This window comes from Saimiri boliviensis, chromosome 15 (genome assembly GCF_048565385.1).
Source record: "Saimiri boliviensis isolate mSaiBol1 chromosome 15, mSaiBol1.pri, whole genome shotgun sequence".
Lineage (NCBI taxonomy): Eukaryota > Metazoa > Chordata > Mammalia > Primates > Cebidae > Saimiri > Saimiri boliviensis.
Genome location: NC_133463.1, coordinates 52,353,015 through 52,380,125, shown reverse-complemented (window position 1 = coordinate 52,380,125; position 27,111 = coordinate 52,353,015). Strand labels below are relative to the sequence as shown.

The 27,111-nt window shown below is 42.2% G+C and overlaps 1 protein-coding gene across 7 annotated transcripts in view; it reads left to right on the top strand.

The window, feature by feature from the left end:
* The first annotated feature begins 7,480 nt into the window (after positions 1-7,480).
* RRM2B (ribonucleotide reductase regulatory TP53 inducible subunit M2B) overlaps positions 7,481-27,111 on the top strand; it is a 36,226-nt gene continuing 16,595 nt past the window's right edge. Inside the window, exons 1-6 of one of the 7 annotated variants that reach the window (XM_074386993.1) lie at positions 7,481-7,538; positions 7,698-7,806; positions 16,990-17,145; positions 22,987-23,103; positions 23,873-24,006; positions 24,489-24,583. In XM_074386993.1, coding sequence (XP_074243094.1) covers positions 7,759-7,806; positions 16,990-17,145; positions 22,987-23,103; positions 23,873-24,006; positions 24,489-24,583 — 550 coding nt within the window. In that variant the 5' untranslated portion in view covers positions 7,481-7,538; positions 7,698-7,758. The other 6 variants (XM_010351410.3, XM_074386992.1, XM_003940677.3 and 3 more) reach the window with 6 other exon arrangements.

Here is a 27,111-nt window from a genome sequence, read left to right as displayed (position 1 = left end):
AAAAAAACCAAAGCTAGAGGCATCATGCCACCTGCCTTCAAACTATGCTACAAGGCTACAGTAATCAAACAGCATGGTACTGGTAACAAAACAGATATATAGACCAATGGAAGAGAACAGAGGCCTCAGAAATAACACCACACATCTACAACCATCTGATCTTTGACAAACCTGACAAAAACAAGCAATGGGGAAAGGATTCCCTATTTAATAAATGGTGTTGGGAAAACTGGCTAGCCATATGCAGAAAGCTGAAACTGGATCCCTGCCTTACACCTTATACAAAAATTAAGACAGATTAAAGATTTAAATGTAAGACCTAAAATTGTAACAACCCTAGAAGAAAACCTAGGCAATACCATTCAGGAGATAGACATGGGCAAGAACTTCATGACTAAACCACCACAAGCAATGACAACAAAAGCGAAAATAGACAAATGGGATTTAATTAAACTAAAGAGCTTCTGCACAGCAAAAGAAACTATCATTAGACTGAACAGGAAACCTACAAAATGGGAGAGAATTGTTACCATCTATGCAGCTGACAAATGGCTAATATCCAGAATCTACAAAGAACTTAAACAAATTTACAAGAAAAAAATAACCCCATCAAAAAGTGGGCTAGGGCTATGAACGAACACTTCTCATTAGGAGACATTTATGCAGCCAACAAACATGAAAAAAATCCTCATCATCACTGGTCATTAGAGAAATGCAAATCAAAATCATAATGAGATACCATCCTACACCAGTTAAAATGGTGATCATTAAAAATCAAGAGACAACAGATGCTGGAGAGGATGTGGGGAAATAGGAACACTTACTTTGTTGGTGGGAGTGTAAATTAGTTCAACCATTGTGGAAGACAGTGTGGCGATTCCTCAAGGACCTAGAAACAGAAATTCCATTTGACCCAGCAATCTCATTACTGGGTATATACCCAAAGGATTATACATCGTTCTATTATAAAGACACATGCACATGTATGTTCATTGCAGCACTGTTTACAACAGCAAAGATATGGAACCAACCCAAATGCCCATCAGTGATAGACTGGATAAAGAAAATGTGTCACATATACACCATGGAATACTTTGCAGCCATAAAAAAGGATGAGCTCATGTCCTTTGCAGGGACATGGATGAAGCTGGAAACCATCATTCTCAGCAAACTGACACAAGAACAGAAAACCAAACACTGCATGTTCTCACAAATGAGAGTTGAACAATGAGAACACATGGACACAGGGAGGGGAACATCACACACCAGGGCCTGTTGGAGGGTGGAGGGCTAGGGGAGGGATAGCATTAGGAGAAATACCTAATGTAGATGACGGGGTGATGGATGCAGCAAATCACCATGGTACATGTATAACTATGTAACAAACCTGCACCTTCTGCACATGTACCCCAGAACTTAAAGTATAATAAAAAAAAGGATGAATGGAACATATATGTATTGAACACACACAAAAATAATGGAACACATGAGAGTTTCATTTTTAGATTAAAAGGTCTGGAAGAACCAAGTAAATCTTTTTTTTTTTTTTTTTGAGACAGAGTTTTTCTCTTGTTGCCCATGCTGGAGTGCAATGGTGCAACCTTGGCTCACCACAACCTCTGCCTCCTGGGTTCAAGTAATTCTCCTGCCTTAGCCTCCTGAGTAGATGGGATTACAGGCTACTGCACCACCACGCCTGGCTAATTTTGTATTTTTAGTAGAGACAGGGTTTCTCCATGTTGGTCAGGGTAGTCTTGAACTCCTGACCTCAGGTGATCTGCTAGCCTTGGCCTCTCAAAAAGCTGGGATTACAGGCATGAGCCACCACACCTGGCTCCAAGTAAATCTTAAATATTCATAAGGTAATGATCAGGTTACCACCAGACTGTCAACTATGTTAACCCTAAATCAGCCACTCACTGGTGAAATCCATTCTGGCCCCACATGTGCTCTGTCCAAGAAACACAGATAATATTCATAGCTGCTCAGCAGTTAATTTATGGCAAATTATAGCTGGGGTCAGGTTCCTGCAGTTCTCCAAAAGAAAAGTGTGTGCTGACTACACCTTCTATCTGCTGAGCACTCTTGCTCATCCTCACTATGGTCCTTGTAACTACACCACCGGTGAGGACAGCTGATACATCAAACAATACATCAACAGTAACATTTAAATTCAGATGGTATAATCCTTCCACACTCTCCCCTCCCCACATCCTACCCAAAATATGTTAGTTCACTCCATTTCTTTCCCCTTCCAGTTACCTTTTAAAATGATTTAATAGAATATAGCTTGTGTGCTTGTTTGGCACAGAACTGGTACTCATTTTGTGAAGTGGCAGCTAAGACAACTCTGGTTGACAGAAAGCCCAAGGAAGGAGGCAAGATTGAGAACAATCGTATTAATTTGAAGGTGGCAGGGCAGGATGGGTCAGTGGTGTAGTTTAAGATTAAAAAGCATATTCCAGCTGGGCGCATTGGCTCACACCTGTAATTCCAACACTTCGGGAGGCTGAGGTGGGTGGATCACCTGAGGTCAGGAGTTCAAGTCACGCCTGGCCAACATGGTGAAACCCCATCTCTATTAAAAAATACAAAAATTAGCCAGGTGTGGTGGCAGCCGCTTGTAATCCCAGCTACTTGGGAGGCTGAGGCAGGAGAATTGCTTGAACCCAGGAGGTGGAGGCTGCAGTGAGCCGAGATCACAACACTACACTCCAGCCTGAGCAACAGAGCGGGACTCAGTCAAAAAAAAAAAAAAACAACAAAACAGGGCTGGGCGTGGTGGCTCCCGCCTGTAATCCTAGGACTTTGAGAGGCTGAGGTGGGTGGATCACAAGGTCAAGAGATCAAGACCATCCTGGTCAACATAGTGAAACCCCGTCTCTACTAAAAATACAAAAACTTAGCTGGGCATGGTGGTGCATGCCTGTAATCCCAGCTATTCAGGAAGCTGAGGCAGGAGAATTGCCTGAACCCAGGAGGCGGAGGTTGTGGTGAGCCGAGATCGTGCCATTGCACTCCAGCCTGGGTAACAAGAGCGAAACTCTGTCTCAAGAGGAAAAAACAAAAAAAAACATATACCACTTAGTACAATGAAAACCTATTGTGAACAGATGTGCAATGAGGCTAAGATTCTAGATTTGATGGGCAATCAATCAATGAAATAAGACACACCTGTAAAGTTGGGAGGCTAAAGATACAATTAAGGTGTTCCAACGACAGGAGGTCTTGACTAAAAAAAAGAGTGCTACTTTATCTCAGAACTCTGTTCTTAAGGACCAAGAATGCATTTTCAATTAGAAAACTGCAATTTGGTTCCACCATACCCTGACTACTACAGTAGTTTCCTCTGTCCTTTCATTTTCCTCTTATTACTTTATTGTATGTAAAGCACCTATATTAGTCACAATGTAACTGTATAAAATTAAATGTGTAACTGTAAGATTTCTAGGAGTAACAGGATTCTACATCTTCATACAGTCTTTATGGCATATTGTATATGCCATAGTTATAATGCATATAAGTGTATTGGATTTTATTTTATTATTATTTTTTTTTGAGATGGAGTTTCTCTCTTGTTACCCAGGCTGGAGTGCTATAGCATGATCTCGGCTCACCACAACCTCTGCCTCCTGGGTTCAGGCAATTCTCCTGCCTCAGCCTCCTGACTAGTTGGGATTACAGGCACGCATCACCATGCCCAGCTAATTTTTTGTATTTTTAGTAGAGACGGGGTTTCACCATGTTGACCAGGATGGTCTCGATCTCTTGACCTCGTGATCCACCTGCCCGGCCTCCCAAAGTGCTAGGATTACAGGCGTGAGCCACCATGCCCGGCTCAGCGTATTGGATTTTTTAACCAAATGGCCAATGGTTTCTTTTGATCCACACCAGATGAAGATAGGATGGGGGAGAAAATATGGTTCTGTGAAAAGACTCCTTTCTCCATTAGTGGCATGCTCATTCAGGTCTTATCTTTATATTCTAGTAAGCTACTTTGCTCCGTTTTAACCCTCCACCCCCCACCAAAAAAAACCGCACACACAAAACAAAACAACATTAAAGTTTTTGCATATCTCCTTCAGTTGAAGAATTGTAATGTGTTTTATTTATAATTATAAAGCCAAGCACTTTTTTTTTTTTTTTTTTTAGATAGAGCTTTGTTCTTGTCAAGGCTGGAGTGCAATGGCGCAATCTTAGCTCACTGCAACCTCCACCTGCCTGATTCAAGGGATTCTCCTGCCTCCGCCTCTCAAGAAGCTGGGATTACAGGCATGTACCACCACGGCCTGCTTATTTTTGTATTTTCAGTAGAGATGGGGTTTTGCTATGTTGGTTAGGCTAGTCTCAAACTCCTGGCTTTAGGTGACCCACCAGCCTCATCCTCCCAAAGTGCTGGGATTACAGGCATGAGCCACCGTGCCTGGCCCCAAGTAAATCTTAAATATTTATAAGGTAATGATGTTGTTACTGCCAGACTGACAACTACATTATCACTAAATCAGCCACTCACTGGTGAGATCCATTCTGGCCCCACATGTGCTCTGTCCAAGAAACACAGATAATATCCGTAGCTGCTCAGCAGTTAATTTATGGCAAGTTATAGCTGGGGTTAGGTTCCTGCAGTTCTCCAAAAGAAAAGAGTATGGTGACCACCCTTGCTCATCCTCACTACAGTCCTCATAACTACACCACTGGCAGGGAAGGTTGATGCATCAAATAATACATGAACAGTAACATTAAGGTTCAAATGGTATAATCCTTCCACTCTCTCTCCTCCCCACATCCTACCCAAAATATGTTAGTTTACTCCATCTCTTTCCCCTTGTGGTAATGTTTTAAAATGATCCAATAGGATACAGCTTGTGTGCTTGTTTGGCACAGAACTAGTACCCATTTTGTGAAGTGGCAGCTAAGAAGACTCTGGTTGATAGCCCAAGGAAGGAGACAAGATTGAGAACAACTATCGTATTAATTTGAAGGACGCAGGGGAGGATGAGTCTGTGGTGCAGTTTAAGATTAAAAGGCATATTCCAGCCGAGTGCAGTGTGGCTCACACCTGTAGTCCCAGCACTTTGGGAGGCCAAGGTGGGCGGATCACCTGAGGTCAGGAGTTTGAGATCAGCCTAGTCAACATGGTGAAACCCCATCTCTACTAAAAAATACAAAAGTTAGCCAGGTGTGGTGGCAGGTGCCTGTAATCCTAGCTACTTGGGCGGCTGAGACAGGAGAATCACTTGAACCCAGGAGGCAGAGGCTATAGTGAGCCAAAATCCAGCCACTGCACTCCAGCCTGAGCAACAGAATGAGACTGTCTCAAAGAAAAAAAGAAGATATATACCACTTAGTAAATTAATGAAAGCTTATTGTGAACAGGGTTTGGCAATGAGGCTGAGTTTCTAGATCTAAGGGCAACCAATCAATGAAATAGACACACCTGTAAAGTTGGAGATGGAGGCTAAAGATACCATGTGGTCCAAGGACAGGACATCTTGACTAAAAAAGGAGCCTGTTACTTTATTCTACCCAAGGGCAATTTTGTAAATTTTGTACATAGCTGTTACATGTAAGGCAATCTTTCAGCAGTGATACATTATTCTTAAAAAATCCTAGTTTTCAAGTCAAATGTCTTGTTTAAAATAAACTTATTTAAAATGAAAATAAATTGATTTAGTAAACTGTGACTCTAGGCATCTCAATTTGATCTGAGCCTTTTGAACTCAACCATCTGAGTTCCTTGACCCTCTGGGATGGCCTGCCTCGTAATGTACTTGGAAGCTACCATTGTATCAAGGTAACTTCTCGCCCCAGTGTTGTACAAGTAATATATTATCAAATTGGCACAACCTTAGGAGGAAGGGATTATTGTTCTTATCCTGTTTATGAGAAAGCTGAGTCTCAGAGAAGTGGCCCAAGGTAGCATAGCTAATAAGTGAGGGACCATGATGCCCGAAACACAATTACTGTTTGATGACTTTAAATGAATTTGCTGATTATTTGCCACGTGGCCTATAGTAAATCGAGACTCCATGGCCTCGCAGAACTTATGTGGCTATTAAAGTTCACAGATGAAAAAAGTTTCACTCAGCATTTGACCCCTAGAGAGTCTTTCTTAAAGTCAAGACTCTCTATCCCCACTCTATGGGCAGGTTTCAGAAAGAGCTTTCGGCGTTTTCAACGCGTCAAGTGAGACCTTGAGCCCATTACCATCCTTCAGCCAGCCACAAAACAGGTGCGTGCTGTCTGGGTCGTAACAAGTCGGGTCAATCTGTCAGCTTCAAGCTCCTTCCACAAACCTCTCTTCCACTTTGCTTTTGTTAGACTCAACTATTCTCTCTTTCTTCCTGTGGTAGTTTCCTTTAGCTAGTCCCCCCGCGAGACGGGCATTACTAAGTGAACCCAAGTACTGCCACCACCAGTAGTCACTGTCGGCTGCCATGGCGTGACGCAGAGGACGGTCATGGCCGGAGACCCTGGAGGCTGCGACTTGGGAGCGGGATCACCTGACGGCCTGGCTCGGTCCCTCACCCGCCCTGCGAGGAGAGTCGCTGCGTCCACCCGGGGATTCAATTCGTTCATTTCCACAAGGTGACTTCCCTCACCTTCCACAGTGCCCGGCCCTCAGGAGGATGAGCACCAATCAGTATCACGGAAAAGTGCTGAAACAACGGCACGGCGGTTTTCACGGAGGTTTCCAAATACTTTCCTGACGTGGGTAACGTGCCCCTCTCCCTCGCCCGCATTCACACACGTACACACTCCACCCCCCGCCACGCTCCCTGCTGGGTTGCTTACACACGAAACCCTCGCGCAGCGTCCGGCGGTGAGGCTGCGGCGTCCCGGCGCTTCCCACAGCAACGGTGCGCTCCCTTCGCCTCCCGCGGGCTCTCAGGACAGGCCGGCCTAACTCGAAGTACAGTGTTCTTGAGGCCCCACGAGGGCGAGCTGGGGAATCTCGAGCCGGCCTGCAGGACGCCTCCCGCACCAGGGGACTGGAGCCGAGGAGGCCGAGGCGAGGTGGGGCGCGCGGGGTGGGCCGCGGGCCGACTCCCTCACAGCGCTGGCGGGAAGGCGGGGCCGAGCTGGCCCAGGTCGTGCTCCTCAGGGGCGGGCGCTTGGAGAGGGCGAGCGGAGGAGGCGGGGCCCGGAGGCGCCCGAAGAACCCCTCGGTGGGCAGGCGGGAGGCGGGGCTGACGCGGCGAGGTGGGGCTAGCTGGAGTAGGCGGGGCCTTGCAGAGCAGTGGGCGCCCCCCAGTGAAAAAGCGGGCGAGTGACTGGGCCGTGCAGTAGCGTAAGGCGGCACCGGCGGAGGCAGAGAGATTTCCTTAGGCAGTAGGCGGGGTAAGCGGGGGCTGGCCGAGGTGGGCGGAGCTTCGAGGCGGGGAAGGCGGGGCCGCCGAGGCGGGGAGCATCCCTTTGGCCGCTGGAGGGGAGGCAGGGCTGGCTGAGGTAGGCGGAGCCCCGAGGCGAGGGAGCCGGGGCTGGCCGAAGCAGGGAGAATCCCGTGGGTCGCAGACGGGGAGGCGGGGCCGGCTGAGGTAGGCGGAGTCCCGAGGCGGGGAGGCGGGTCGGGTCGGCGCAGGGAGAGTCCCTCCGTGGGCAGGCGACACAGCGGGGCCGGGGCGGGCCGACCCGGTCCCTGGAGCTGGGGGCTGGGCGGACCCAGCGGACGAGCGGGCCTCCGGGTCCTGTCGTAGTTGGAGGTGGCCTGCGGAGCTCACTTCCCTCGGCGCCCGTAGCTTCGGCAGAGTCTGCGCGATGGGCGACTCGGAAAGGCCGGAAGCGGCCCGGCTGGATCAGGATGAGGTAAATATCGCTGTCGCTCCCTCCCCCGTTGCGCGGTCACGCCCGCGCGTTAGATTGGAAGTCGCAGACCGCTGTGGGCCATGTGATTCGCTGCGGTCAGAACAGGCCTCTCCGCCAGCCCTGGCCGCAGCCTGGCTTCGTCGTTGCGAGCGCCGGGGAGGCCGTGCCCGGGAGGGCGGAGGCAGGAGCCCGCTTTGGGCTTGGGTCTCGCTCCGCCGCTCTGCCCCAGAGCCAGCCAAGGACGACGCTCGGAGGCCTCAGGCCGGGGCGGGGCTCGCCCCTGCGTGCAGCCGCTTCACGCCCTCCCACCGTCCTTTCCTGTTGTGGAGCCCTGGCCAGGGAAACTGAGGCAAGGAACGACGACTGGCGGCCGTGCCGGAGAGGTGCACACCGTTCGAGATGGTGACAAGGAGTTGGAGAACGCTGTGGAAATTGACACAGGTGGATGGGGTGAAGATGGGCAGAAGGGGACACGAAGTCCTCGTGACCTCCTCCCAGTGAAAAAATCGGGGTAGGAGGCCAGTTTTGCTCAGGCCCGGCTCCTTAACTAGCTGAATCTTTGGGGTGTCACTTTCTTCCTTTATACAGTGGAAGTGATACTTCACAGAGGATTAAAAAAATGCTTTATGCAAAGTGCCACGAGAGTTGTCGGTGCTTGGTAAGCCCAAGTTGTTCGTCCCCTCCACAGATCTTATGCTGATAAAAGTGCGTAAAGTAAATAAACCAGGATTTGTTAGACTGTAAGATTGTATGGTAATTTAAACTGTTGCTGTGTAATTTTCGAATACTGTCATTTTGGAAATACTTCTAAGCCGTTTGTGAACAAGAGAAGTGCTTTTTACACTACTGAAACCGGTTTCTGTGTGTGGTATCTTTGATTTAATACTGTGAAGATTTGGAGGAAACGAACGTTTCCATCCCAAGAGAGTCATGCTTGGCCCTACATTTCTTTAGAAAGTTGTAGATTCCAGGTTTGGGATTTTATTTTATTTGACTTGATTTTTGTAAGCATTTAGTAACTAATTAAACTGTAAATATCCCTCAAACTTTTTCTTCCTGTTTTGAAATAAATGCATTTATTATCAACTTCTCCACTCAAAGGGGAAAATTGAGACTGCTGTTTGTGCTAATGGCACCAGCAGTGATTCAGCCTTAACGCCTAGAAGTTAAGTGTTAGTTATTACTCGTATCTCAGTGCTACAGACCCAGACAGACAGAATTTTAGATTCAGAATGAATTTCAGTGAGCAGCTGATCCAAAAGTTTTTAACTTGAGATGCTAGGATGCCTTAAGCACTTTGTTTTTCTAGATGCCAGAGTGCATAATAGGATGCCTGCATCAGAGTCACTTGGAGTATTTCGTAAAAAATGTGAATTGCTGGACCCACACCCCAAACATAGTGAATCAAAATCTCTTGAGATCTGCATTTTTAACAAGTACTTTAGGTGATCCTGGTATACATATTAAAACGAACAAACAAAACCCTACTGTCTTTTTTTTTTTTTTTTTTTTTGAGACGGAGTTTCGCTCTTGTTACCCAGGCTGGAGTGCAATGGCGCGATCTCGGCTCACCGCAACCTCCACCTCCTGGGTTCAGGCAATTCTCCTGCCTCAGCCTCCTGAGTAGCTGGGATTACAGGCATGTGCCACCATGCCCAGCTACTTTTTTGTATTTTTAGTAGAGACGGGGTTTCACCATGTTGACCAGGATGGTCTCGATCTCTTGACCTCGTGATCCACCCGCCTCCGCCTCCCAAAGTGCTGGGATTACAGGCTTGAGCCACTGCACCTGGCCCAACCCTACTATCTTAAAGTGTCCATAAATAGGCTAGAAGTGGCTTTATAAATCTCCCTAAGTGGTGTGTAGATTTTGTGCAGATGCGAATCTATTTGTCAATTTCTCAGAGTTAACTATTGCTAATCTTAATTTGCAGTCTATTTTCAAGATAAAGTTTAGGCCAAAAAAAACACTAAATGGCATGCCCAGGATTCAGTAGAGGAGCTGAATTTAAAACCAAGTTCTTGCACCTGGGCCGGCATCCCATTGGTTTTGTCAGATTTTGTGAGAATGTAATAATGAAAATGATACTTAGAAATAGCATATGACGGCCGGGCGCGGTGGCTCAAGCCTGTAATCCCAGCACTTTGGGAGGCCGAGGCGGGTGGATCACGAGGTCAAGAGATCGAGACCATCCTGGTCAACATGGTGAAACCCCGTCTCTACTAAAAATACAAAAAATTAGCTGGGCATGGTGGCGTGTGCCTGTAATCCCAGCTACTCAGGAGGCTGAGGCAGGAGAATTGCCTGAACCCAGGAGGCGGAGGTTGCGGTGAGCCCAGATCGTGCCATTGCACTCCAGCCTGGGCAACAAGAGCGAAACTCCGTCTCAAAAAAAAAAAAAAAAAAAGAAATAGCATATGACTATGACAACATGCAGGTATTTTACAGTAGTAAAAGAGACATAAAGGCAAAGACACAGAAGTGGTGGAATTGGGGCTGAATGAGAGGTAAGAGCCATGTATGATGCCAGTTTAGATTGGGACATCATAAGTGCTTGCTGGGGAATCTTGACCTAAATTTTCCTGACATGCCCAGGCATGTCTTCCAACTAGGTGACCAGAAATTGAGTCAGTCGGAAACTGGAAGTACCATTCTGGAAAATACAGTAGAATGTCACTAAGGAATGCCTACTGCTAAACTTTATTTCAAATTCTCATCACTTTACACCTGTGCACCCACAATAATTTGGTTGTTTCTGTCTCCTATCTTACCTGCCATTTAATCCTAACTACTATTGCCAAGTTAATCCTTCATTAGACCACTGCCTCCCTGTCACTGACCCTACGCCCCCAAAACTCCCCAAAGGGTCTCAATTCCTGCAAAAAAGCCTAGCCAACGCCTCAGGCTGGCAAAGTCTTGTTGAAGCTGCTTTTTTTCATGCTAACTGCCACATCTTAATTCAGATTCTCATTTCCGTCTTTGAAATTGGTTCCTTAGTTGCTAGGAAAATCTAGATTTTTATCGAATTAATCCTATACATGGGTTTCTGATGAGTCTTCCTAATGCCACCACTATTCATGTTAATTCCCATTCAGAAACTCTCCATGACTATCTTTACCCCCAAATCTGTGGGGTACACATTGTCAAACTACCCTGCAGTGAATGGGAGCACCTGGGATTGGGGGCAAATGGGGAGAATTGGAGTATGAGCCTTCCAGACCTCCAGTGTTTGAAAATCTTTGGCCACAAAATTAATTTCTAACTTCTTAGTCTGCTTTAAGAGTCTGGATTCTTTGCTTTAGCCAAATCACATTATTCCTACTTTTGCTTTTCCTTGTCCTGCATCTATTTCAGTTGATTTTAATCTCAGCTGGCTCCTCTTCTTTCATCTGCCCTTTAAATAACGGCATTCTCTAAGGCTGGATCCTCAGTTGTCTTGCTGCTCTGTATGTTCTCCCTGAATATTTACATCCATTCCCTTGGCAACCACTAATGGGAGCTCCATCACTCCTATGCTATAGTGTTTTATATATATGTATATATATATATATATGTGTGTGTGTGTGTGTGTGTGTGTGTGTGTGTGTGTGTATGTATATATATATATATATGTATTTTTTTTTTGAGACGGAGTTTCTCTCTTGTTACCCAGGCTGGAGTACAATGGCACAATCTCAGCTCACCGCAACCTCTGCCTCCTGGGTTCAAGCAATTCTCCTGCCTCAGCCTCTGTGCCACCACTCCTAGCTAATTTTTTTGGATTTTTAGTGTTGATGGAGTTTCACCATGTTGACCAGGATGGTCTTGATCTGTTGACCAGGATGGTTTTGATCTCTTGACCTCGTGATCCACTCGCCTCGGCCTCCCATAGTGCTGGGATTTCAGGCCTGAGCCACTGCCTGGCCTAGTGATCCATTTTTAACTGCTCACTGGACGTTTTGAAACTGAATTCATTATCTTTTTTAATGACCTAGTCAACTTTGTAAGGATACTGTGTAACTTTGTTGTCGCTTGGGTTGGTGGGAGGAGTTAAATTAAAGTTCTGTTAAACATCTAATGTGAGAAGCAAGATTTTTGTCTGATTTATTCGTTTATTCTCCAGGTATTGAGCACTTTCTGTGTGCCTTTTAGTTCTTGTTATCACCCAAGTTACTGGAGCTGGGAGCATCAAGGGCAACTCTTCCTTGTTTCCTTGTCCCAAATCCAAATTTTTAGCAAGAATAATTCATTCTACTTCTGAATATCTCTTAAATCAGTTTCTTGTGTGTTTCTAGTTCAGGCAAGAGATGGGTAGTACAATAATCTTTTCATTGTTCTGTCTGCCTCCAATTTCTGTTCTAATCTAGCCATATTTCTACAAAAGTGATCTTAAAACACAGATCTGATTATGTTGTTTGCCTGATTAAAAACTTTCAGTGGCTCCCAATAGAATACATGTTAGAGGTGTTAGATGCCAAAGTGTTTTATATCAAAGACCTCTTTGACCTCCGAAATTAAAAAAAAAAATCGGATTACTACTAAACAATTTTGCTCCTTAATTAACCCTGTAAAATATGTAGATACCCATGAGCTTTAGAATTTCTGTAGCTAGTAGGCTGCTCTCTCATACACCCATATATTTATTTTTGTTTTATTTTGATTTTTGAGATGGAGTCTTGCTCCGTTGCCCAGGCTGGAATGCAGTGATCTTGGTTCATTGCAACCTCTGCCTCCTGGGTTCAAGCAATCCTCCTACCTCAGCCTCCCAAGTAGCTGGAATTACAAGCATGTGCCACCACCCCAAGCTAATTTTTTGTATTTTTAGTAGAGATGGGGTTTCACTGTGTTGGCCAGGCTGGTCTCAGACTCCTGACCTCAAGTGATCCCCCCATCTCAGCCTTCCAAAGTGCTGGGATTACAGGTAGGAGCCACCACACCTGGCCAGCCACTGCATTCAGCGGCACTGATATATTTGTTTCCACTAGAGGCTGGGTGAAGTGGCTTATGCCTGTAATCCCAGTGCTTCCGGAGGCTGCTGCAGGAGGATGGCTTGAGGCCAGGAGTTCGAGACCAGCCTAGGCAACATAGCGAGATCCCATCTATACAAAAAATTAAAAAAAAAAGTTAACTAGGTATAGTGTCATGTATCAGTAGTTCCAGCTACTCTGGAGGCTGAGGCAGGAAGTTACCTAGAGCCCAGGAGTTTGAAGCTGCAGTGAGCTGTGATCACACCACTGCATTCCAGTCTGGGCAAAAGAGCAAAACCCTGTCTCTTAAAAAAAAAAAGAAAAATATTGAAACTAGAAAGTGTAGGTGATACATTATGGTGTGGAATGTTCAAAACACTTGGGGCTTCAATCAGCCAAGTCTAAAAAAACAAAAAGCTTTGACCTTAGGGCAGAAGATTAGTAAACATAAATATAAATGTAGTGTTTAGGCTGGGCATGGTGGCTCATCCCCATAATCTTAGCACTTTGGGAGGCTGAGGTGGGCAAATCACCTGAAGTTAGGGGTTTGAGACCAGCCTGGCCAACACGGTGAAACCCCACCTCTACAAAAAATACAAAAGTTAACTGGGTGTGGTGGCATACTCCTGTAATCCCAGCTACTTGGGAGGCTGAGGCAGGAGAATTACTTGAACCCAGGAGGCAGAGGTTGCAGTGAGCTGAGATTATGCCACTGCACTTTAGCCTGGGTGACAGAGAAAGACTCAAAAAGAAAAAATTACATGTTTAAGTCACATTGTTTTCTTATGATTCCTACCGTTAGCCAGTTTTCAACTACCTGTTTGGATCACTTTGAATAATAAGGTCTCTACTGTATTATTGCCACTATAAAATTGTTTTTTCAATTTTGTTTGGTTTTGGGGAAAAAAATTAAAAGCTTGGTTCAATTCCGAAAAATCCATACAAATGGTCACAAGTTTTTTTATTTATTTTTTTAAACTGCCTATTTTTCACTCTCATGGTATTCTTCAGTTAAGCAGAGGTACCCAGAGAAACTTTCATCTGAGGTCATCCAAGAAAAAAAAAAGGGAAGAAAGATAACCTGGAAACACAAGTTTATGCATTGGTGATTTGCTGATTTCCTTTCTGTACAGTAGAAAACATCTGTTTCAGTTATTTTTATTACTATTTTAAAAGGATGAAAACATTTAAAAGTGAAATTTTCTCCTGGTGATCATGACATTAGAGAGATCACAGAGTTCTTCAGAGCACATTTGGAAAAACCACTGGGAACTGCTCTCTGCCTTTTAGGTTTCATCTCCTCCCATTGCTCCCCACATACCATGAAGTCCAGACTTAGAAAATTACTTCTAGTTCTTTAAAAATGTCACATACCATCATATCTTTTTTTTTTTTTTTTTTTTAAACAGAGTTTTGCTCTTGTTGCCCAGGCTGAAGTGCGATGGCGCCATCTTGGCTCACTGCAACCTTCACCTCCTGGGTTCAAAGAATTCTCCTGCCTCAGCCTCCCAAGTAGCTGGGATTTCAGGCGCCCACCACCATGCCCAGCTAATTTTTGTATTTTTAGTAGAGAGGTTTTCGCCATGTTGGCCAGGCTTATCTCGAACTCCTGACCTCAGGTGATCGGCCTGAGTCAGCCTCCTAAAGTGCTGGGACTACAGGTGTGAGCCAACACGCCTGGCCACCATCATACCTTTTTTCATGTTGTTTTTTTCTTCTAAAATATGGGCCCTTAGATCAGGTCCACAGAGGGTACCCTGGAGAGCCTAGGGTTTCAAGATGCATGAACTTTCTGAAATTGTATTTAAATGCATGTTTGTGCACGTATCTAAGCACTATAAAATAATATGTCATCTCTAGCCCAGCTCAAAGGTTGATGTCGGTTAACCTCCTTCTCTTCACATTGCAAAATCCTTTGTAATATACTCCTAATCCAGCTTCTCCTCTTAACAGTCTACAGGTTATCAGGATAGAAAAGGAGACGGTATATACAAATGTGACTTCCATTCTAACTTAAAGGTACTAGTCTTCAGCAGATCAATTATTTATTATTATTTAAAAGCCTCATTCATTGTCAGTGCTTTTGGTGCTAAAGAGTGGCTAATTGTGGTGTCCTTCCCAACTTTCAATAACAAAAGTGTTGGAGTTTCAACTTTCATACTTTCAGTATATCCCAAATTTCAGTAACAAAAATAGCAAAGGCCAGAAGTTTGAGACCAGCCTGGGCAAGACAGCATGACCCCCATCTCTACAAAAAATTTAAAAATTATCCAGGAGTGGTGATGTGCCCACATAGTGCTTGCTACTGGGGAAACTGAGACAGGTGGATCGCTTGTGCACAGAAGTTTGAGACTGCAGTGATCTATGACCACACTACTGTACACTAACCTGGGTGACAGAGCAAGACCCAGTCTTTAAAAAATTGCTCTGGTAGCCGGGCGCGGTGGCTCAAGCCTGTAATCCCAGCACTTTGGGAGGCCGAGGCGGGTGAATCACGAGGTCAAGAGATCAAGACCATCCTGGTCAACATGATGAAACCCCATCTCTACTAAAAATACAAAAAATTAGCTGCGCACGGTGGTGAGTGCCTGTAGTCCCAGCTACTTGGGAGGCTGAGTCAGGAGAATTGCTTGAACTCAGGAGGCGGAGGTTGCAGTGAGCCGAGATCGCGCCATTGCACTCCAGCCTGGGTAACAAGAGCGAAACTCTGTCTCAAAAAAAAAAAAAAAAAAAAAAATTGCTCTGGTATTTTGTGTAATGAGTACCAACTACATGCCAGGTACTGTGCTAGGCACAAGGGAATCTACAAGGGTGAAGATGGTTTTTACTTTCAAGAAGCACAGGAAACTATAGACAATTAACAGGGAATTAAATTGCAGTGAACTATGTATTTATATCTAGAACCTAAACTAGGCCTTTGGGTGATGTGAAGAGGGGGAAACGTGATTGATTTTAGTGGTTATTAGGTTGTCTCACTAATATATTGTGGTCCTCTGTTAAATTAAAATTTTCTAAAGGTACCCAGAAATCTGAGCACAGGAAGAAGAGAAATTAGCAGCCCATTTACTTAGCTAACCATCTCGATATAGTACTAAGCTCTGGGAACATCACAGCAAATGAAAATTTGTTCCTCTTCTCCGGGGCTCAAATGCTGTATCTGAGGAGGCCCACACCTTTAAACAAGTAATTAAATTCAGGACAATCCATACTGTGATGGCAGTCGGTATAAAGCATGCAAGCCCCCCGTATTTGCATAGCCTTATGCTTATATTTTGGGCTTTCTTCTTGATAAGCTTTAGCCTCCTCCGCTATAATGCTTGATTTGGAGAGGTGACAGTGAGTGTGGGCAGGAGTAAGGAACATAACTGGCCTGTCACAGTAGAGGGAGACAGTTTGAGTTAGGAATCTAGAATTTATGTGTTCTAATCCTGATTCATACATGTTTAGCTTATTTGTATGGATTTTGTTTATACTTGTTATGCATGTGCAACTCTTCTGATCCTCTTCTGATGTTCCTACTATTTAAAAAATACATATGTGGCACCATTTACTCTTAGAGTGTCATCATGTTTTGAAGCAGTGTGAATATAGGTATGTGTTTCTCACTTTATTCACGAAGCTTTGAGACAGCCCACAGTGAGATCATCTGCAGTAATGTTAAAATGTAGATACCAGTAACAAATTGGAATACTGGAAGGTTAAAATGAACAAAGATTAAGTTGTAGGTAAATGGTTTTCAGATAGGTATTATAGTATTTCAGTGAAAAGTAGAAAGAAAGTCATAAAGTAGTTTATACCAGTAGCTTATTCATTCCAGCATTCTATATCAGAGAAGCTCTAAGGGACATTTTGTTTACAAACTTAGAAATTTGCCCATCCTGACATTTATGGGTCTAGCTTTGTACTTATCCTCAAACTAGCAATAATTACAATAAATTTTTGAGTGCATATTATATACTAGGCTTTGTTTAAAGCACTTTTAATCATCGGAATAAACCTATGAGGCAGGAATTATTTTACAGCTGAGGAAACTGAGGGTCAGAGAAGTTCAGCAACTCCCTGTGGTCTCACACACACTACTAACAGTATTAGCTACCAGGCAATGGTAAGGATTCAACCCAGGCAGGCAGGCTCTCAAACCAATACTGTCTCCCTGACTTCCCTAGATGAATATTTAGGTATGAATAAAGAGGAAATGTCTATATAAAAAGGCTGTTTGTGCTTTATTTTTCAAAGAGATCATCTTCAGATACCAATGAAAATGAAATAAAGTCAAATGAAGAGCCACTTCTAAGAAAGAGTTCTCGCCGGTTTGTCATCTTCCCAATCCAGTACCCCGATATTTGGAAAATGTATAAACAGGCACAAGCTTCCTTCTGGACAGCAGAAGAGGTACGTGGCATTGCCTTCATGAGCATTCATGTCCAATAGTGCAGTGTTCCCTTCTTGTTTTAAAGGATATTGAAAAACTTTAACTTATACGTTGCAGAAGATCAGTTGTAGAAGTTAAGTTTTGGAATTACTGAGACTAAGTACAATGTTCTCAATGTTTTAGTTTAGATTACTATCTATAAACAAGTTTTCTGCTGCAACAATGGCATCTAATTCTGCCAGATTTTTATTTCCGATGTATTTTAGAACCTTTTATTTTCTTTTGAAATGGAATATCGTTCTGTCACCCAGGCTGGAGTTCAGTGGCACAATCTCAGCTCACTGCAACCTCCACTCCATGGGTTCAAGGGATTCTCCTGCCTTGCCTTCCAAATAGCTGGGACTATGGGTGTGTGCCACCATGCCCAGCTAACTTTTTGTATTTGTAGTAGAGACACAGTTTCACCATGTTAGCCATGATGGTCTCGATCTCCTGGCCTTGTGATCCACTCACTTCAGCCTTCCAAAGTGCAGGGATTACAGGCGTGAGCCACCGCATCTGGCCCTATTTTAGAACATTTTCTATTTTAAACACACTTTAAGTTTAGTATGGCCAAGTAAGGCTAGTCTGACTGGTCTTATAAGGTCAGCAGAATAAGTAAAATTGCAGCTTTAGTCAAAAAATCAGTGAAAGCTGTAGCAACCCCGCTTTCAATTGAGAGACTTAACCTGATTGTAGAAAAGTAGCTGCCACATGAAGAGTTTGATCTTCTAGGAGGTGGAATTCACAGTGCGGCTCCCAATTTGGCCATGCCCTCAGCTACATCAAATGTGACAGATTTGCCACTAATAGATCAGCTGAGAATGCTTTTTGTTAATTCCACCTAGGAAATCATTTACTGAACACAGCAAACTAGAAAATATTTGCTGGTTGATAAGGACAGTGGTCATGAAAATGATTGCCCTGTAGTCTAACTGAACAAATTGTTCTTGTCTTCATCTTTAAATGTGGTGGATAATACCTGTACAGCACTCTTGTTCTCTACAGGTATAGAACACTCTTGTTCTATATCTGTATATGTTTGTATATGTATCTCTATAGATAGATGTATCTATTTGTATAGATATATTTGAATCTATTTTTCAAGAAATTAATTCTATAAATGTAAACACATGCTAAGAATGCAGGCTCTGTGGTCAGACTGCCTAGGTACAAATCCTGTTCCACTACTTACTAACTGTGGAACTGGGAGGGTTGCTTAATCTCTCTGTGTATCCTCATTGGTAAATTAGGCTAATTGTACTTGGCTATTTGGGTTATGAGGATTAATGAGATGTTTAAAATTGTAGTTGGCACTTAGTAAGCACTAAGTAAATGTAAGCTATTATTTTATATACAGAATGGGCGAAGATTTAACCTTTCTAGGTTAAATCAGAAGGCACCAATGTTCAAAGCTTTTGTTACACTAATTTTACCCACTTACCCATCTTTGTTATATTGGAGTATTATATTGTCAACATCTTTGTTACATTATAGTTGATATATGGAGCAAAAAACCAACCACACAAAAACACCCAATATTTTCATACTGGGTCATAATGCTTGACACACCTGACTGTCCCTAACTGTCTGTGGTTTTTAGAAAGTTTTTTTGTTAGATATGGTTCAGAGAGCAAGTGGAACACACAGGTGGCTTTTTTATTCATCATGTTAGAAAGGTACTTATGATTCTTAGGATTCTTGAGATTAATTTGGAAATTAACTTGCATCTTTTAGCAAAGGTAATATATCACCTATAACAAAGAAACATTAATTTTTGAAAACTGGAATTTGGCACGTTTTGTAGGTGTACATCTTTATAGGAAGATTCAAATACATATTTTGAAGATAAGCCAAACACATTTTTAGTTTTACATATTTTTCATTTAAACAAATTATGTAAGTTACCATTTAATCAGCTTAAATGGTTGAACTTAAATCTTAAATATGACTGATCAACAGAAACCCTGATAAAAGGACAATATGTCTGGGGATTGGGACTTTTTTCTTTAAAGCCACTCAGGCAATTATGATAATTGTCTAGTTAGGAATCAGTATTTAAATGATGAAATTGAGAATTTGCTCAAATAAGAAAAAGCTAGGCATGAAGGGAATATGACCAATGTAGTATAAATAAAATGTATAAGACCTTTGAAACTGAGTGTTCAAAGAGATAATATTAAGAGGAAGCATATTACAATATTAACATTTAATATCAAGTATATAATACATAAGAGGCTGGGTATGGTGGCTCACTCTTGCCTGTAATCCCAGCACTTTAGATGCCAAGGTGAGCAGATCACTTGAGGTTAGGAGTTCAAGACCAACCTGGACAACATGGTAAAACCCTGTCTCTACTAAAAACACAAAAATTAGCCAGGCATGGTGGCAGGTGCCTGTAATCCCAGCTACTCAGGACGTTGAGGCAGGAGAATAGCTTGAGCCCAGGTGGTAGAGGCTGCAGTGAGCCAAGATCATGCCACTGTATTCTAGCCTGGGCAACAGAGTGAGATTGTCTCAAAAAATAAAAATTTAAAAAGTGGAGGGTTATAATAAGAACAAAGAAAGAAGATGTCCTTCAGTTAAACCTGAGTTGAGCTTTTAATAGAACAGAACTTGATTTTTAGGTTGCACGTTTTAAATGATGAAGACAAATATTTCCCCCACCCTGCTCTGTTGTATCCCCAGTGCTTAGCACAGTGTCTGATGTGCAGTAAGTGCTTAGCAAACAAAGAATAAATTAATGGGAAAAAGGGTTTTAGAAAATAACATGTGATTAAAAGGATGGGACATTAGTCTTTTTTGGGGAGGTCAAAGAGATTGAGGCTTTGTTAGAGTAAATAAAAGAAGGGCAAAAGACAAGGACAATTACATATTTCAAATGTTTATGAAGTTAATTATGAAAAATATTTAAAATATTTTTTCCGACAAAATTGAAGTAGGATAGTTTCTGGGATCCCTTCTTGGGCGGAAACTGGAGTATGGGCGCTGGAGCTAACTGGCTGCTTCAGTGCTGGCAGAGGCGAACTCTACTCACTTGAACTCATTGTGCTCAACCCCTTGAGGGAGAGAGCATGCAGGTAAGCAGGTACAGGAGCTTGGGCGAGTGCTTTTGGGCACTGGCAGGAGGAAAACTCCATGCCGGCCTGACCCCATGGCAGCATCTGTGGGGAGTACCTGCAACCCTTGAAACCCCAGAAGGAACGTGTTATAGTCAACCCTCTTTTAGCTTTTCCTGTCCGAGGATGGCTTAATTTTTAACAGCTCAGTGTACCCTCTGCCTTTTCACATGAAGCATTTGCTCTCTACGAGCAAGGACAGAGGGTCAGTGTGACAGCCTTTAGCATCTGCAAGCTCTTGTTTAGCATCTAGGAAAAATCAGTTCACATGAACCAATCGAAGGGTGGTGAATACAGAGGATTTTATTGCCAATGAAAGTGGCTCTCAGTGGGAAGGGGAGCTGGAAAGGGAATGGAGTGGAAAGATAATCTTCCCCCGGAGTTTGGCCATCCTGGCTGACTCCTCTGCAAAGCAATGCTGTCAAGCTGTTGCTCTGAAGTTAAGTTGCTTCTCTCCGATGTCCAACCATAGTCTCTGACTTCCAGCTGCCTCTCCTCTTCTTCTCTCCTCTTCTCTGCTAGCAGAACCTGGAGTTTTTATGAGCCCAGAGTCGGGGAGAAGGGCGGGCCATGGGTGGTTTTGGAAAAGGCAACATTTGAATGGGAAAATAGGAATGCACGCTCTCATTTTGGGCCGCAGTTCCAGGATTGAGGGTGGAGCCTTAGCTGGGGACCACCTTCTTCTGCCCAGAATTTTCCTGCCTCCTGTCCCTATCAAAATGATATCTACATATGCTGTCTGGTAGTGTTTGGAGGTGGGGCCTTGGGAGATAATTGGGTCATGTGGGTGGAGCCCTCATGAATAGGATTAGTGCCCTTATAAGAAGAGACATGAGAGATACGAATCTCTCTCTCTGTCTCTGCTATGTGAGGATACAGCAAGAAGGTGGCCATCTGTAAACCAGGAAGAAGATTTTACCAAGAACCCAACCATGCTGGCATCTTGATCTTGGGCTTCCAGCTTCCAGAAATGTTAAGAAATAAAAAATTAAAAAAGGATGTTGTTTAAGCAACCCAGTCTATGGTAATTTGTTATAGCCCCCAGAACTGACTAAGACAAGGTACATTTAAAAACTATTTTTTGGCTGGATGCAGTGGCTCAGGCCTGTACTCCCAGCACTTTGGGAGGCCAAGGCAGGCCGATCACTTGAGCTCACTAGTTTGAAACCAGCCTGGGCAACATGGCAAAACCCTGTCACTACCAAAAATACAAAAAATTAGCCAGGCATGGTGCTGTGTGCCTGTGGTTCCACTTGTTCCTTTGGCGGCTGAGGTGGGAGGATTGCTTGAGCCCAGGAGGCAGAGCTTACAGTGAGCTGAGATTGTGCCACTGCACTCCAAACTGGGTGACAGAGTGAAACCCCATCTAAAAAATTTTTTTAAAAGACAAGTTTTAAATTGTACATTTCACCAAATTGTAAAGTACAACTCCCTTAATTCCAAGGACTAATTCTAATGAACATTTTCACAAATATTTCCATTTCCAATGGAAGCCATCCTTATAAACTGTTTTAAAAAACAGTTTGTTGGCCGGGCGCGGTGGCTCAAGCCTGTAATCCCAGCACTTTGGGAGGCCGAGGCGGGTGGATCATGAGGTCAAGAGATCGAGACCATCCTGGTCAACATGGTGAAGCCCCGTCTCTACTAAAAAAAAAAAAATACAAAAAATTAGCTAGGCATGGTGGCGCATGCCTGTAATCCCAGCTACTCAGGAGGCTGAGGCAGGAGAATTGCCTGAACCCAGGAGGTGGAGGTTGCGGTGAGCCGAGGTCGTGTCATTGCACTCCAGCCTGGATAACAAGAGTGAAACTCTGCCTCAAAAAAAAAAAAAAAAAAAAAAAACAAAAAAACAGTTTGTTGGCCACCTCTGGTGGCTCACGCCTGTAATCCCAACACTTTGACAGGCCAAGGTGGGAGGCTTGCTTGAGGCCGGGAAATTGAGACAAGTCGGCAACATAGTGAGACCCTGTCTCTTTAAAAAAAAAAAAAAAAAACAGAAGCAAAACAAAACTCAGGTCATTACCTGCCTGGCATTACTTCTGGATATAAAAGTAGATTACCTGGTAGTAAAGTAGCAGCTACAGTTGGTTAATAGGTGCCTAATTATCTATCTAACACCATAGCAAGTATTATATAAAATGTTAAAGCAATGACTGTTGAGAAGCATCAGTTCATTCACTTCAATGCCTTCTTGACTAGTTTTTACTCTCCCTTCACCTTTTTTAGGCCTTCTTTTATTTGCTCCAGTGCCACTAGATTATGTTAATTTTAATGTTTTTAAAGTGCATCCTGGCCAACTTAATTAGCCAGAAAATTCAATTCTGTTATAATTTTTTAAAGGTAAGTGTTACTGTGTATGTTTAAGGTGTAGGACATGATGTTATAAGATATATATATATGTAGTGAAATGGTTACCATAGTGTAACAAATTAACATTTCCTTTGCCTCACATGGTTAGCTATTTCCCCCTCCCCCACTAAGAGTAGCAATAATCTACTCATTTAACAAACATCCTGAATACAATACACTATTATTAATGTAATGTTTTTGTTTTATTTATTTGCAATGCTAACATCTTTCTTTTTCCACAGTTTACTGGTAGTGGCATATTCCTACTTAACTTTACAATGGAAGTTAGTTTCCCAAACACGTTGAGAAGAACTTAACTCCAAATTAAAATTTTTGAAAATCTTTTTATTCCAGGTCGACTTATCAAAGGATCTCCCTCACTGGAACAAGCTTAAAGCAGATGAGAAGTATTTCATCTCTCACATCTTAGCCTTTTTTGCAGCCAGTGATGGAATTGTAAATGAAAATTTGGTAAGGTTTTTGTTTGATTTAACTTTTGTTCTCCTTCAGCAGTTAAATGGTGATAATGTCAGTAAGACTATTAAGTTGAGCCAGAGAAAAGATCTCTAAAAAATGAACTAGATGAAGTTTAACTCTTTAAATGTTTTTCTGATGAACTGATTATCCTTTGACCTATTATGAAACCAATCATAAATATACCATACTAGTCAAAACTACTTACAATGCATTAACATGAGTTTGATTTTTACCCTCAGATGGTAAGCTTAATAGAGAACCTGCACCTTAATAACCTTTATAATAATTATGCTCTGTAATAGAACACTGAGTTCCAGCTCCCCATTTTAAAACTTGTTTATGGTTGATCAGGAGGCATAATTTCTTCTTAAAAAGAAAGATAAGAAGTTTCATCATGAACTCGAAGAGGCTTTAAGATCCCTCTACTGTCAGGAAAAAAATGACTTTAGATCAGTTCTACAAAGCAAAGCATTATTTTTGGTAGATGTTCTAAAATGTATTTGGCTCTATAGGCAGTATCTCCACCTAACAGGTCAATTTTTTTAATGCTTAGGAATATATTATGTAACTAATTTACCATGGAGGATTGATGGATAGACAGTGTTGCCTAGGATGCTGCTTAAAATAATCCACAAGGTCTTTCTGACCTGTTTGTTACATGACAGGCAGTTTTTAAGTGATAATGCTGATGTCCAGATTCTGATTTGCAGTGTTTAATGAGAGCCTATAGAACTGGATATATCTGTTTCCCTTATCTTCTTAGGTGGAGCGCTTTAGTCAGGAGGTGCAGGTTCCAGAGGCTCGCTGTTTCTATGGCTTTCAAATTCTCATCGAGAATGTTCACTCAGAGATGTACAGTTTGCTAATAGACACTTACATCAGAGATCCCAAGAAAAGGTATTATTGTTGGGATTTTATTTGCAAAATATTGCTTATTGCATGGTTATGTTCAGAGCAGAATTTATTCCAAAACTCAGTGTTAAGGAAAGATTATTCAAGTATGGAAGTTTCTGAGCATAATATTTTCTATTGCTTAATAATGTGTTGGTTTTTTTTTTTAAAAAAAAACTTGTTATAGAACCAATTAACCTTTAGATATTTTATCTTTAAGAACTGTTCAGTAGCATCTTCTGTTTAGAAATTGAAAATACGAATTTAGCTGGTTTTGTGTGAGACCAAATCTAAATCAATAATTTGAGTTTTATTTCTGTTTTATGGCAAGAAATAAATGTAAATAAAAAATTAAAAATGTAGAAAAACTACAGATCCGGTAGCATACCATAGAGTTACAATTATTATCTCTGATTAAACTATTACAGTGTAGTCCAATTAAGAAAAACAAGTGAATAACTCTGCTCTTCATTCTTTTGTTTTTATAGGGAATTTTTATTTAATGCCATTGAAACCATGCCATATGTTAAGAAAAAAGCAGATTGGGCCTTGCGATGGATAGCAGATAGAAAATCTACTTTTGGTATGTGGCTCTAATTTATGTATGATCAGATTTGCCTCAGGTGATAGGACAGTATTTTATGTGGTGTGACTATCCAGTACTAATCAAAAAGTTACAGCATGGAAAAGGAGTACAGATGTCTCAAATGCACCTTTATCAAAATCATTATTCCTAAGGATTAATTAGAAACTGATGGTTGTCTATTCTACTTAATAAGTTGCAAGTTGAAAAGTTAAGATGTTGGCACATAATGACGGTTAAATAGGAGTCAGTCACATAGACTCTAATGGGATAATATTATAGCAATCCACAGTTTGTACCTGTTTTTATTTTAGGAATTTTTTTTTTTTTTTTTTTTTTTTGAGACAGACGCTCACTCTGCCACTGGAGTGCAGTGACGTGATCTTGGCTCACTGCAACTGCTGCCTCCCAGGTTCAAGCAATTCTCCCTGCCTCAGTCTCCTAAGTAGCTGGGATTACAGGTGCCTGCCACCAAGCCCAGCTAGTTTTTTGTATTTTTTTAGTAGAGATGGGGGTTTCACCATTTTGGACAGGCTGGTCTTGAACTCCTGACTTCAGGTAGTCTGCCTGCCTTGGCCTCCCAAAGTGCTGGGATTACAGATGTGAGCCACCTCAACTGGCCTATTTTAGGAATTTAAAGCAAGTGAAATCTTAACATTTTTCAGGAAACAATCAAGTTTCTTAAAAAGATTAGTGTGGTCAACCAGGACAGAAACCAATTTGTAGTAACAGTCTTATTTTTCATAGATAAACTAAATGCAAACACCCTTCTGGTGAGTTGAGATCCTGTAGCATTTTTTAAGGAAGTATATTGTATTATGTCTTATACATAGTAGTTGCTCAGTAAATATTTACTAATTAAAATATTTATATATTTCATTTGGATAGTTCTAAGTACCCATTTCATTCTTATCTATTTTTAATTGGTGTTCTTTATTTTCTGATTTTATGTGTTATGTGGGGAAGCAAGTCTCAAAATTTTTGATCTCAGTCCCCTTTGTGCTCTTAAAAATTATTGAGAGCTCCAGAGTGCCTTTATTTGGGTAGGTTATAGCTGTTGATATTTCTGCATTAGAAATTAACATTGAGAAAATTTTAAAATATTTATTAGTACATTCTAAGATAGCACTAATTAACCCATTACATTTTAATACAGATAACATTTTTCTATAAGTTTCTATATTTTCCAAAAAAAAGAGTAGCACGCTTTTAAATTTCTATAAATCTTTTAAAGTCCGACTTAATAGAAAACAGTCGGAGTACCACATCTGCCTTTGCATTCAATTTGTTAGTGTGTATATATACTATATACACACATATATATATATATATATATATCAGATTTATATATATATGTGTATATAGTATATGCCTCATTTAAATATGTATTATAGTTAGAAAAGGGAGGAATATTTTGTTAAGCTTTTCAAATTATTATGGATATGTCCTGTAGCCTTTAGAAAATACCATTGTAAAGTATGAGAGACTGGTAGTTAAAACATGTGAATAATCCCTTAATGCTATTATGAAAATAGTTTTGACCTCACAGATCTCCTGGGTCTGTGGATCTCTCAGGGACTCCTGGACCACAGCCAAGAACCAGTGATGTAGTCTGTATATGGGCCAGCATGTAGTATATCAGGGATGAAACAGATATGTTTGCCTCCTTGCCTTCAGTTCATTTCAAGAATGAGAAAAGCAGCCAGGCTTGGTGGCTCATGCCTGTAATCCCAGTGCTTTGGGAGGCTGAGGCAGGATGATCATTTGAGGCCAGCAGTTTAAGACCAGTCTGGGCAACAAAGCAAGACCCCAATCTCTACAACAAATTTAAAAACTAGCCAGGTGTGGTGGTGTTCACCTGTAGACCCTGTTTCTTGGGAAGCTGAGGGAGGAGGACTATTTAAGCCCAGCAGTTTGAGGCTGCAGTTAGCTGTGATCCACTGTGCTCCAGCCTGGGTGACAGAGCAAGATCCAGACTCTAAAAAAATTTTCTTTAAAAAAAGGAAGGAGGAAAGCACTGGTTATCAATATATATAAAGTTCAACTGGAGAATTTGTGGAAAAACTCTTAAGTAACCTGCCAAAGGTAATGTGGGAGGCCCAGGTGGGACTGAGGAATCTGCATTTTGTATTCAGCTGGTTCCCTCACAAGGAGTTTCAGAAACACTTTGGGAAATGCTGGCTTTAGAGAAAAAAGAAGGGAAAAGGCAGGGTGTTCCATATACACTGAAAATATTAGTATGGATAGATAGTGATGGAAAATGATGAGCAGGCCCATGGAAAGCATGTATTTCATGAACTACCCAAGAAAGACAAACTAGAAATAGAGAAAATGGGGCAGGAAGGCTGGCAGTCACCACGTAACTACATGAGGACACCAGCTAGATTATCCGTATTGCTTAATCTCAAGGCAAACCCCATTTGGGGTTCTAATTTAGGGTCTCAGAGGAAAGAGTATGTTCTAAAATTGTGGAGGGGGAGTTGAATGGGTGGATAGTGGAACAGGGCAAGGGAAAAGAGTGAATAGTA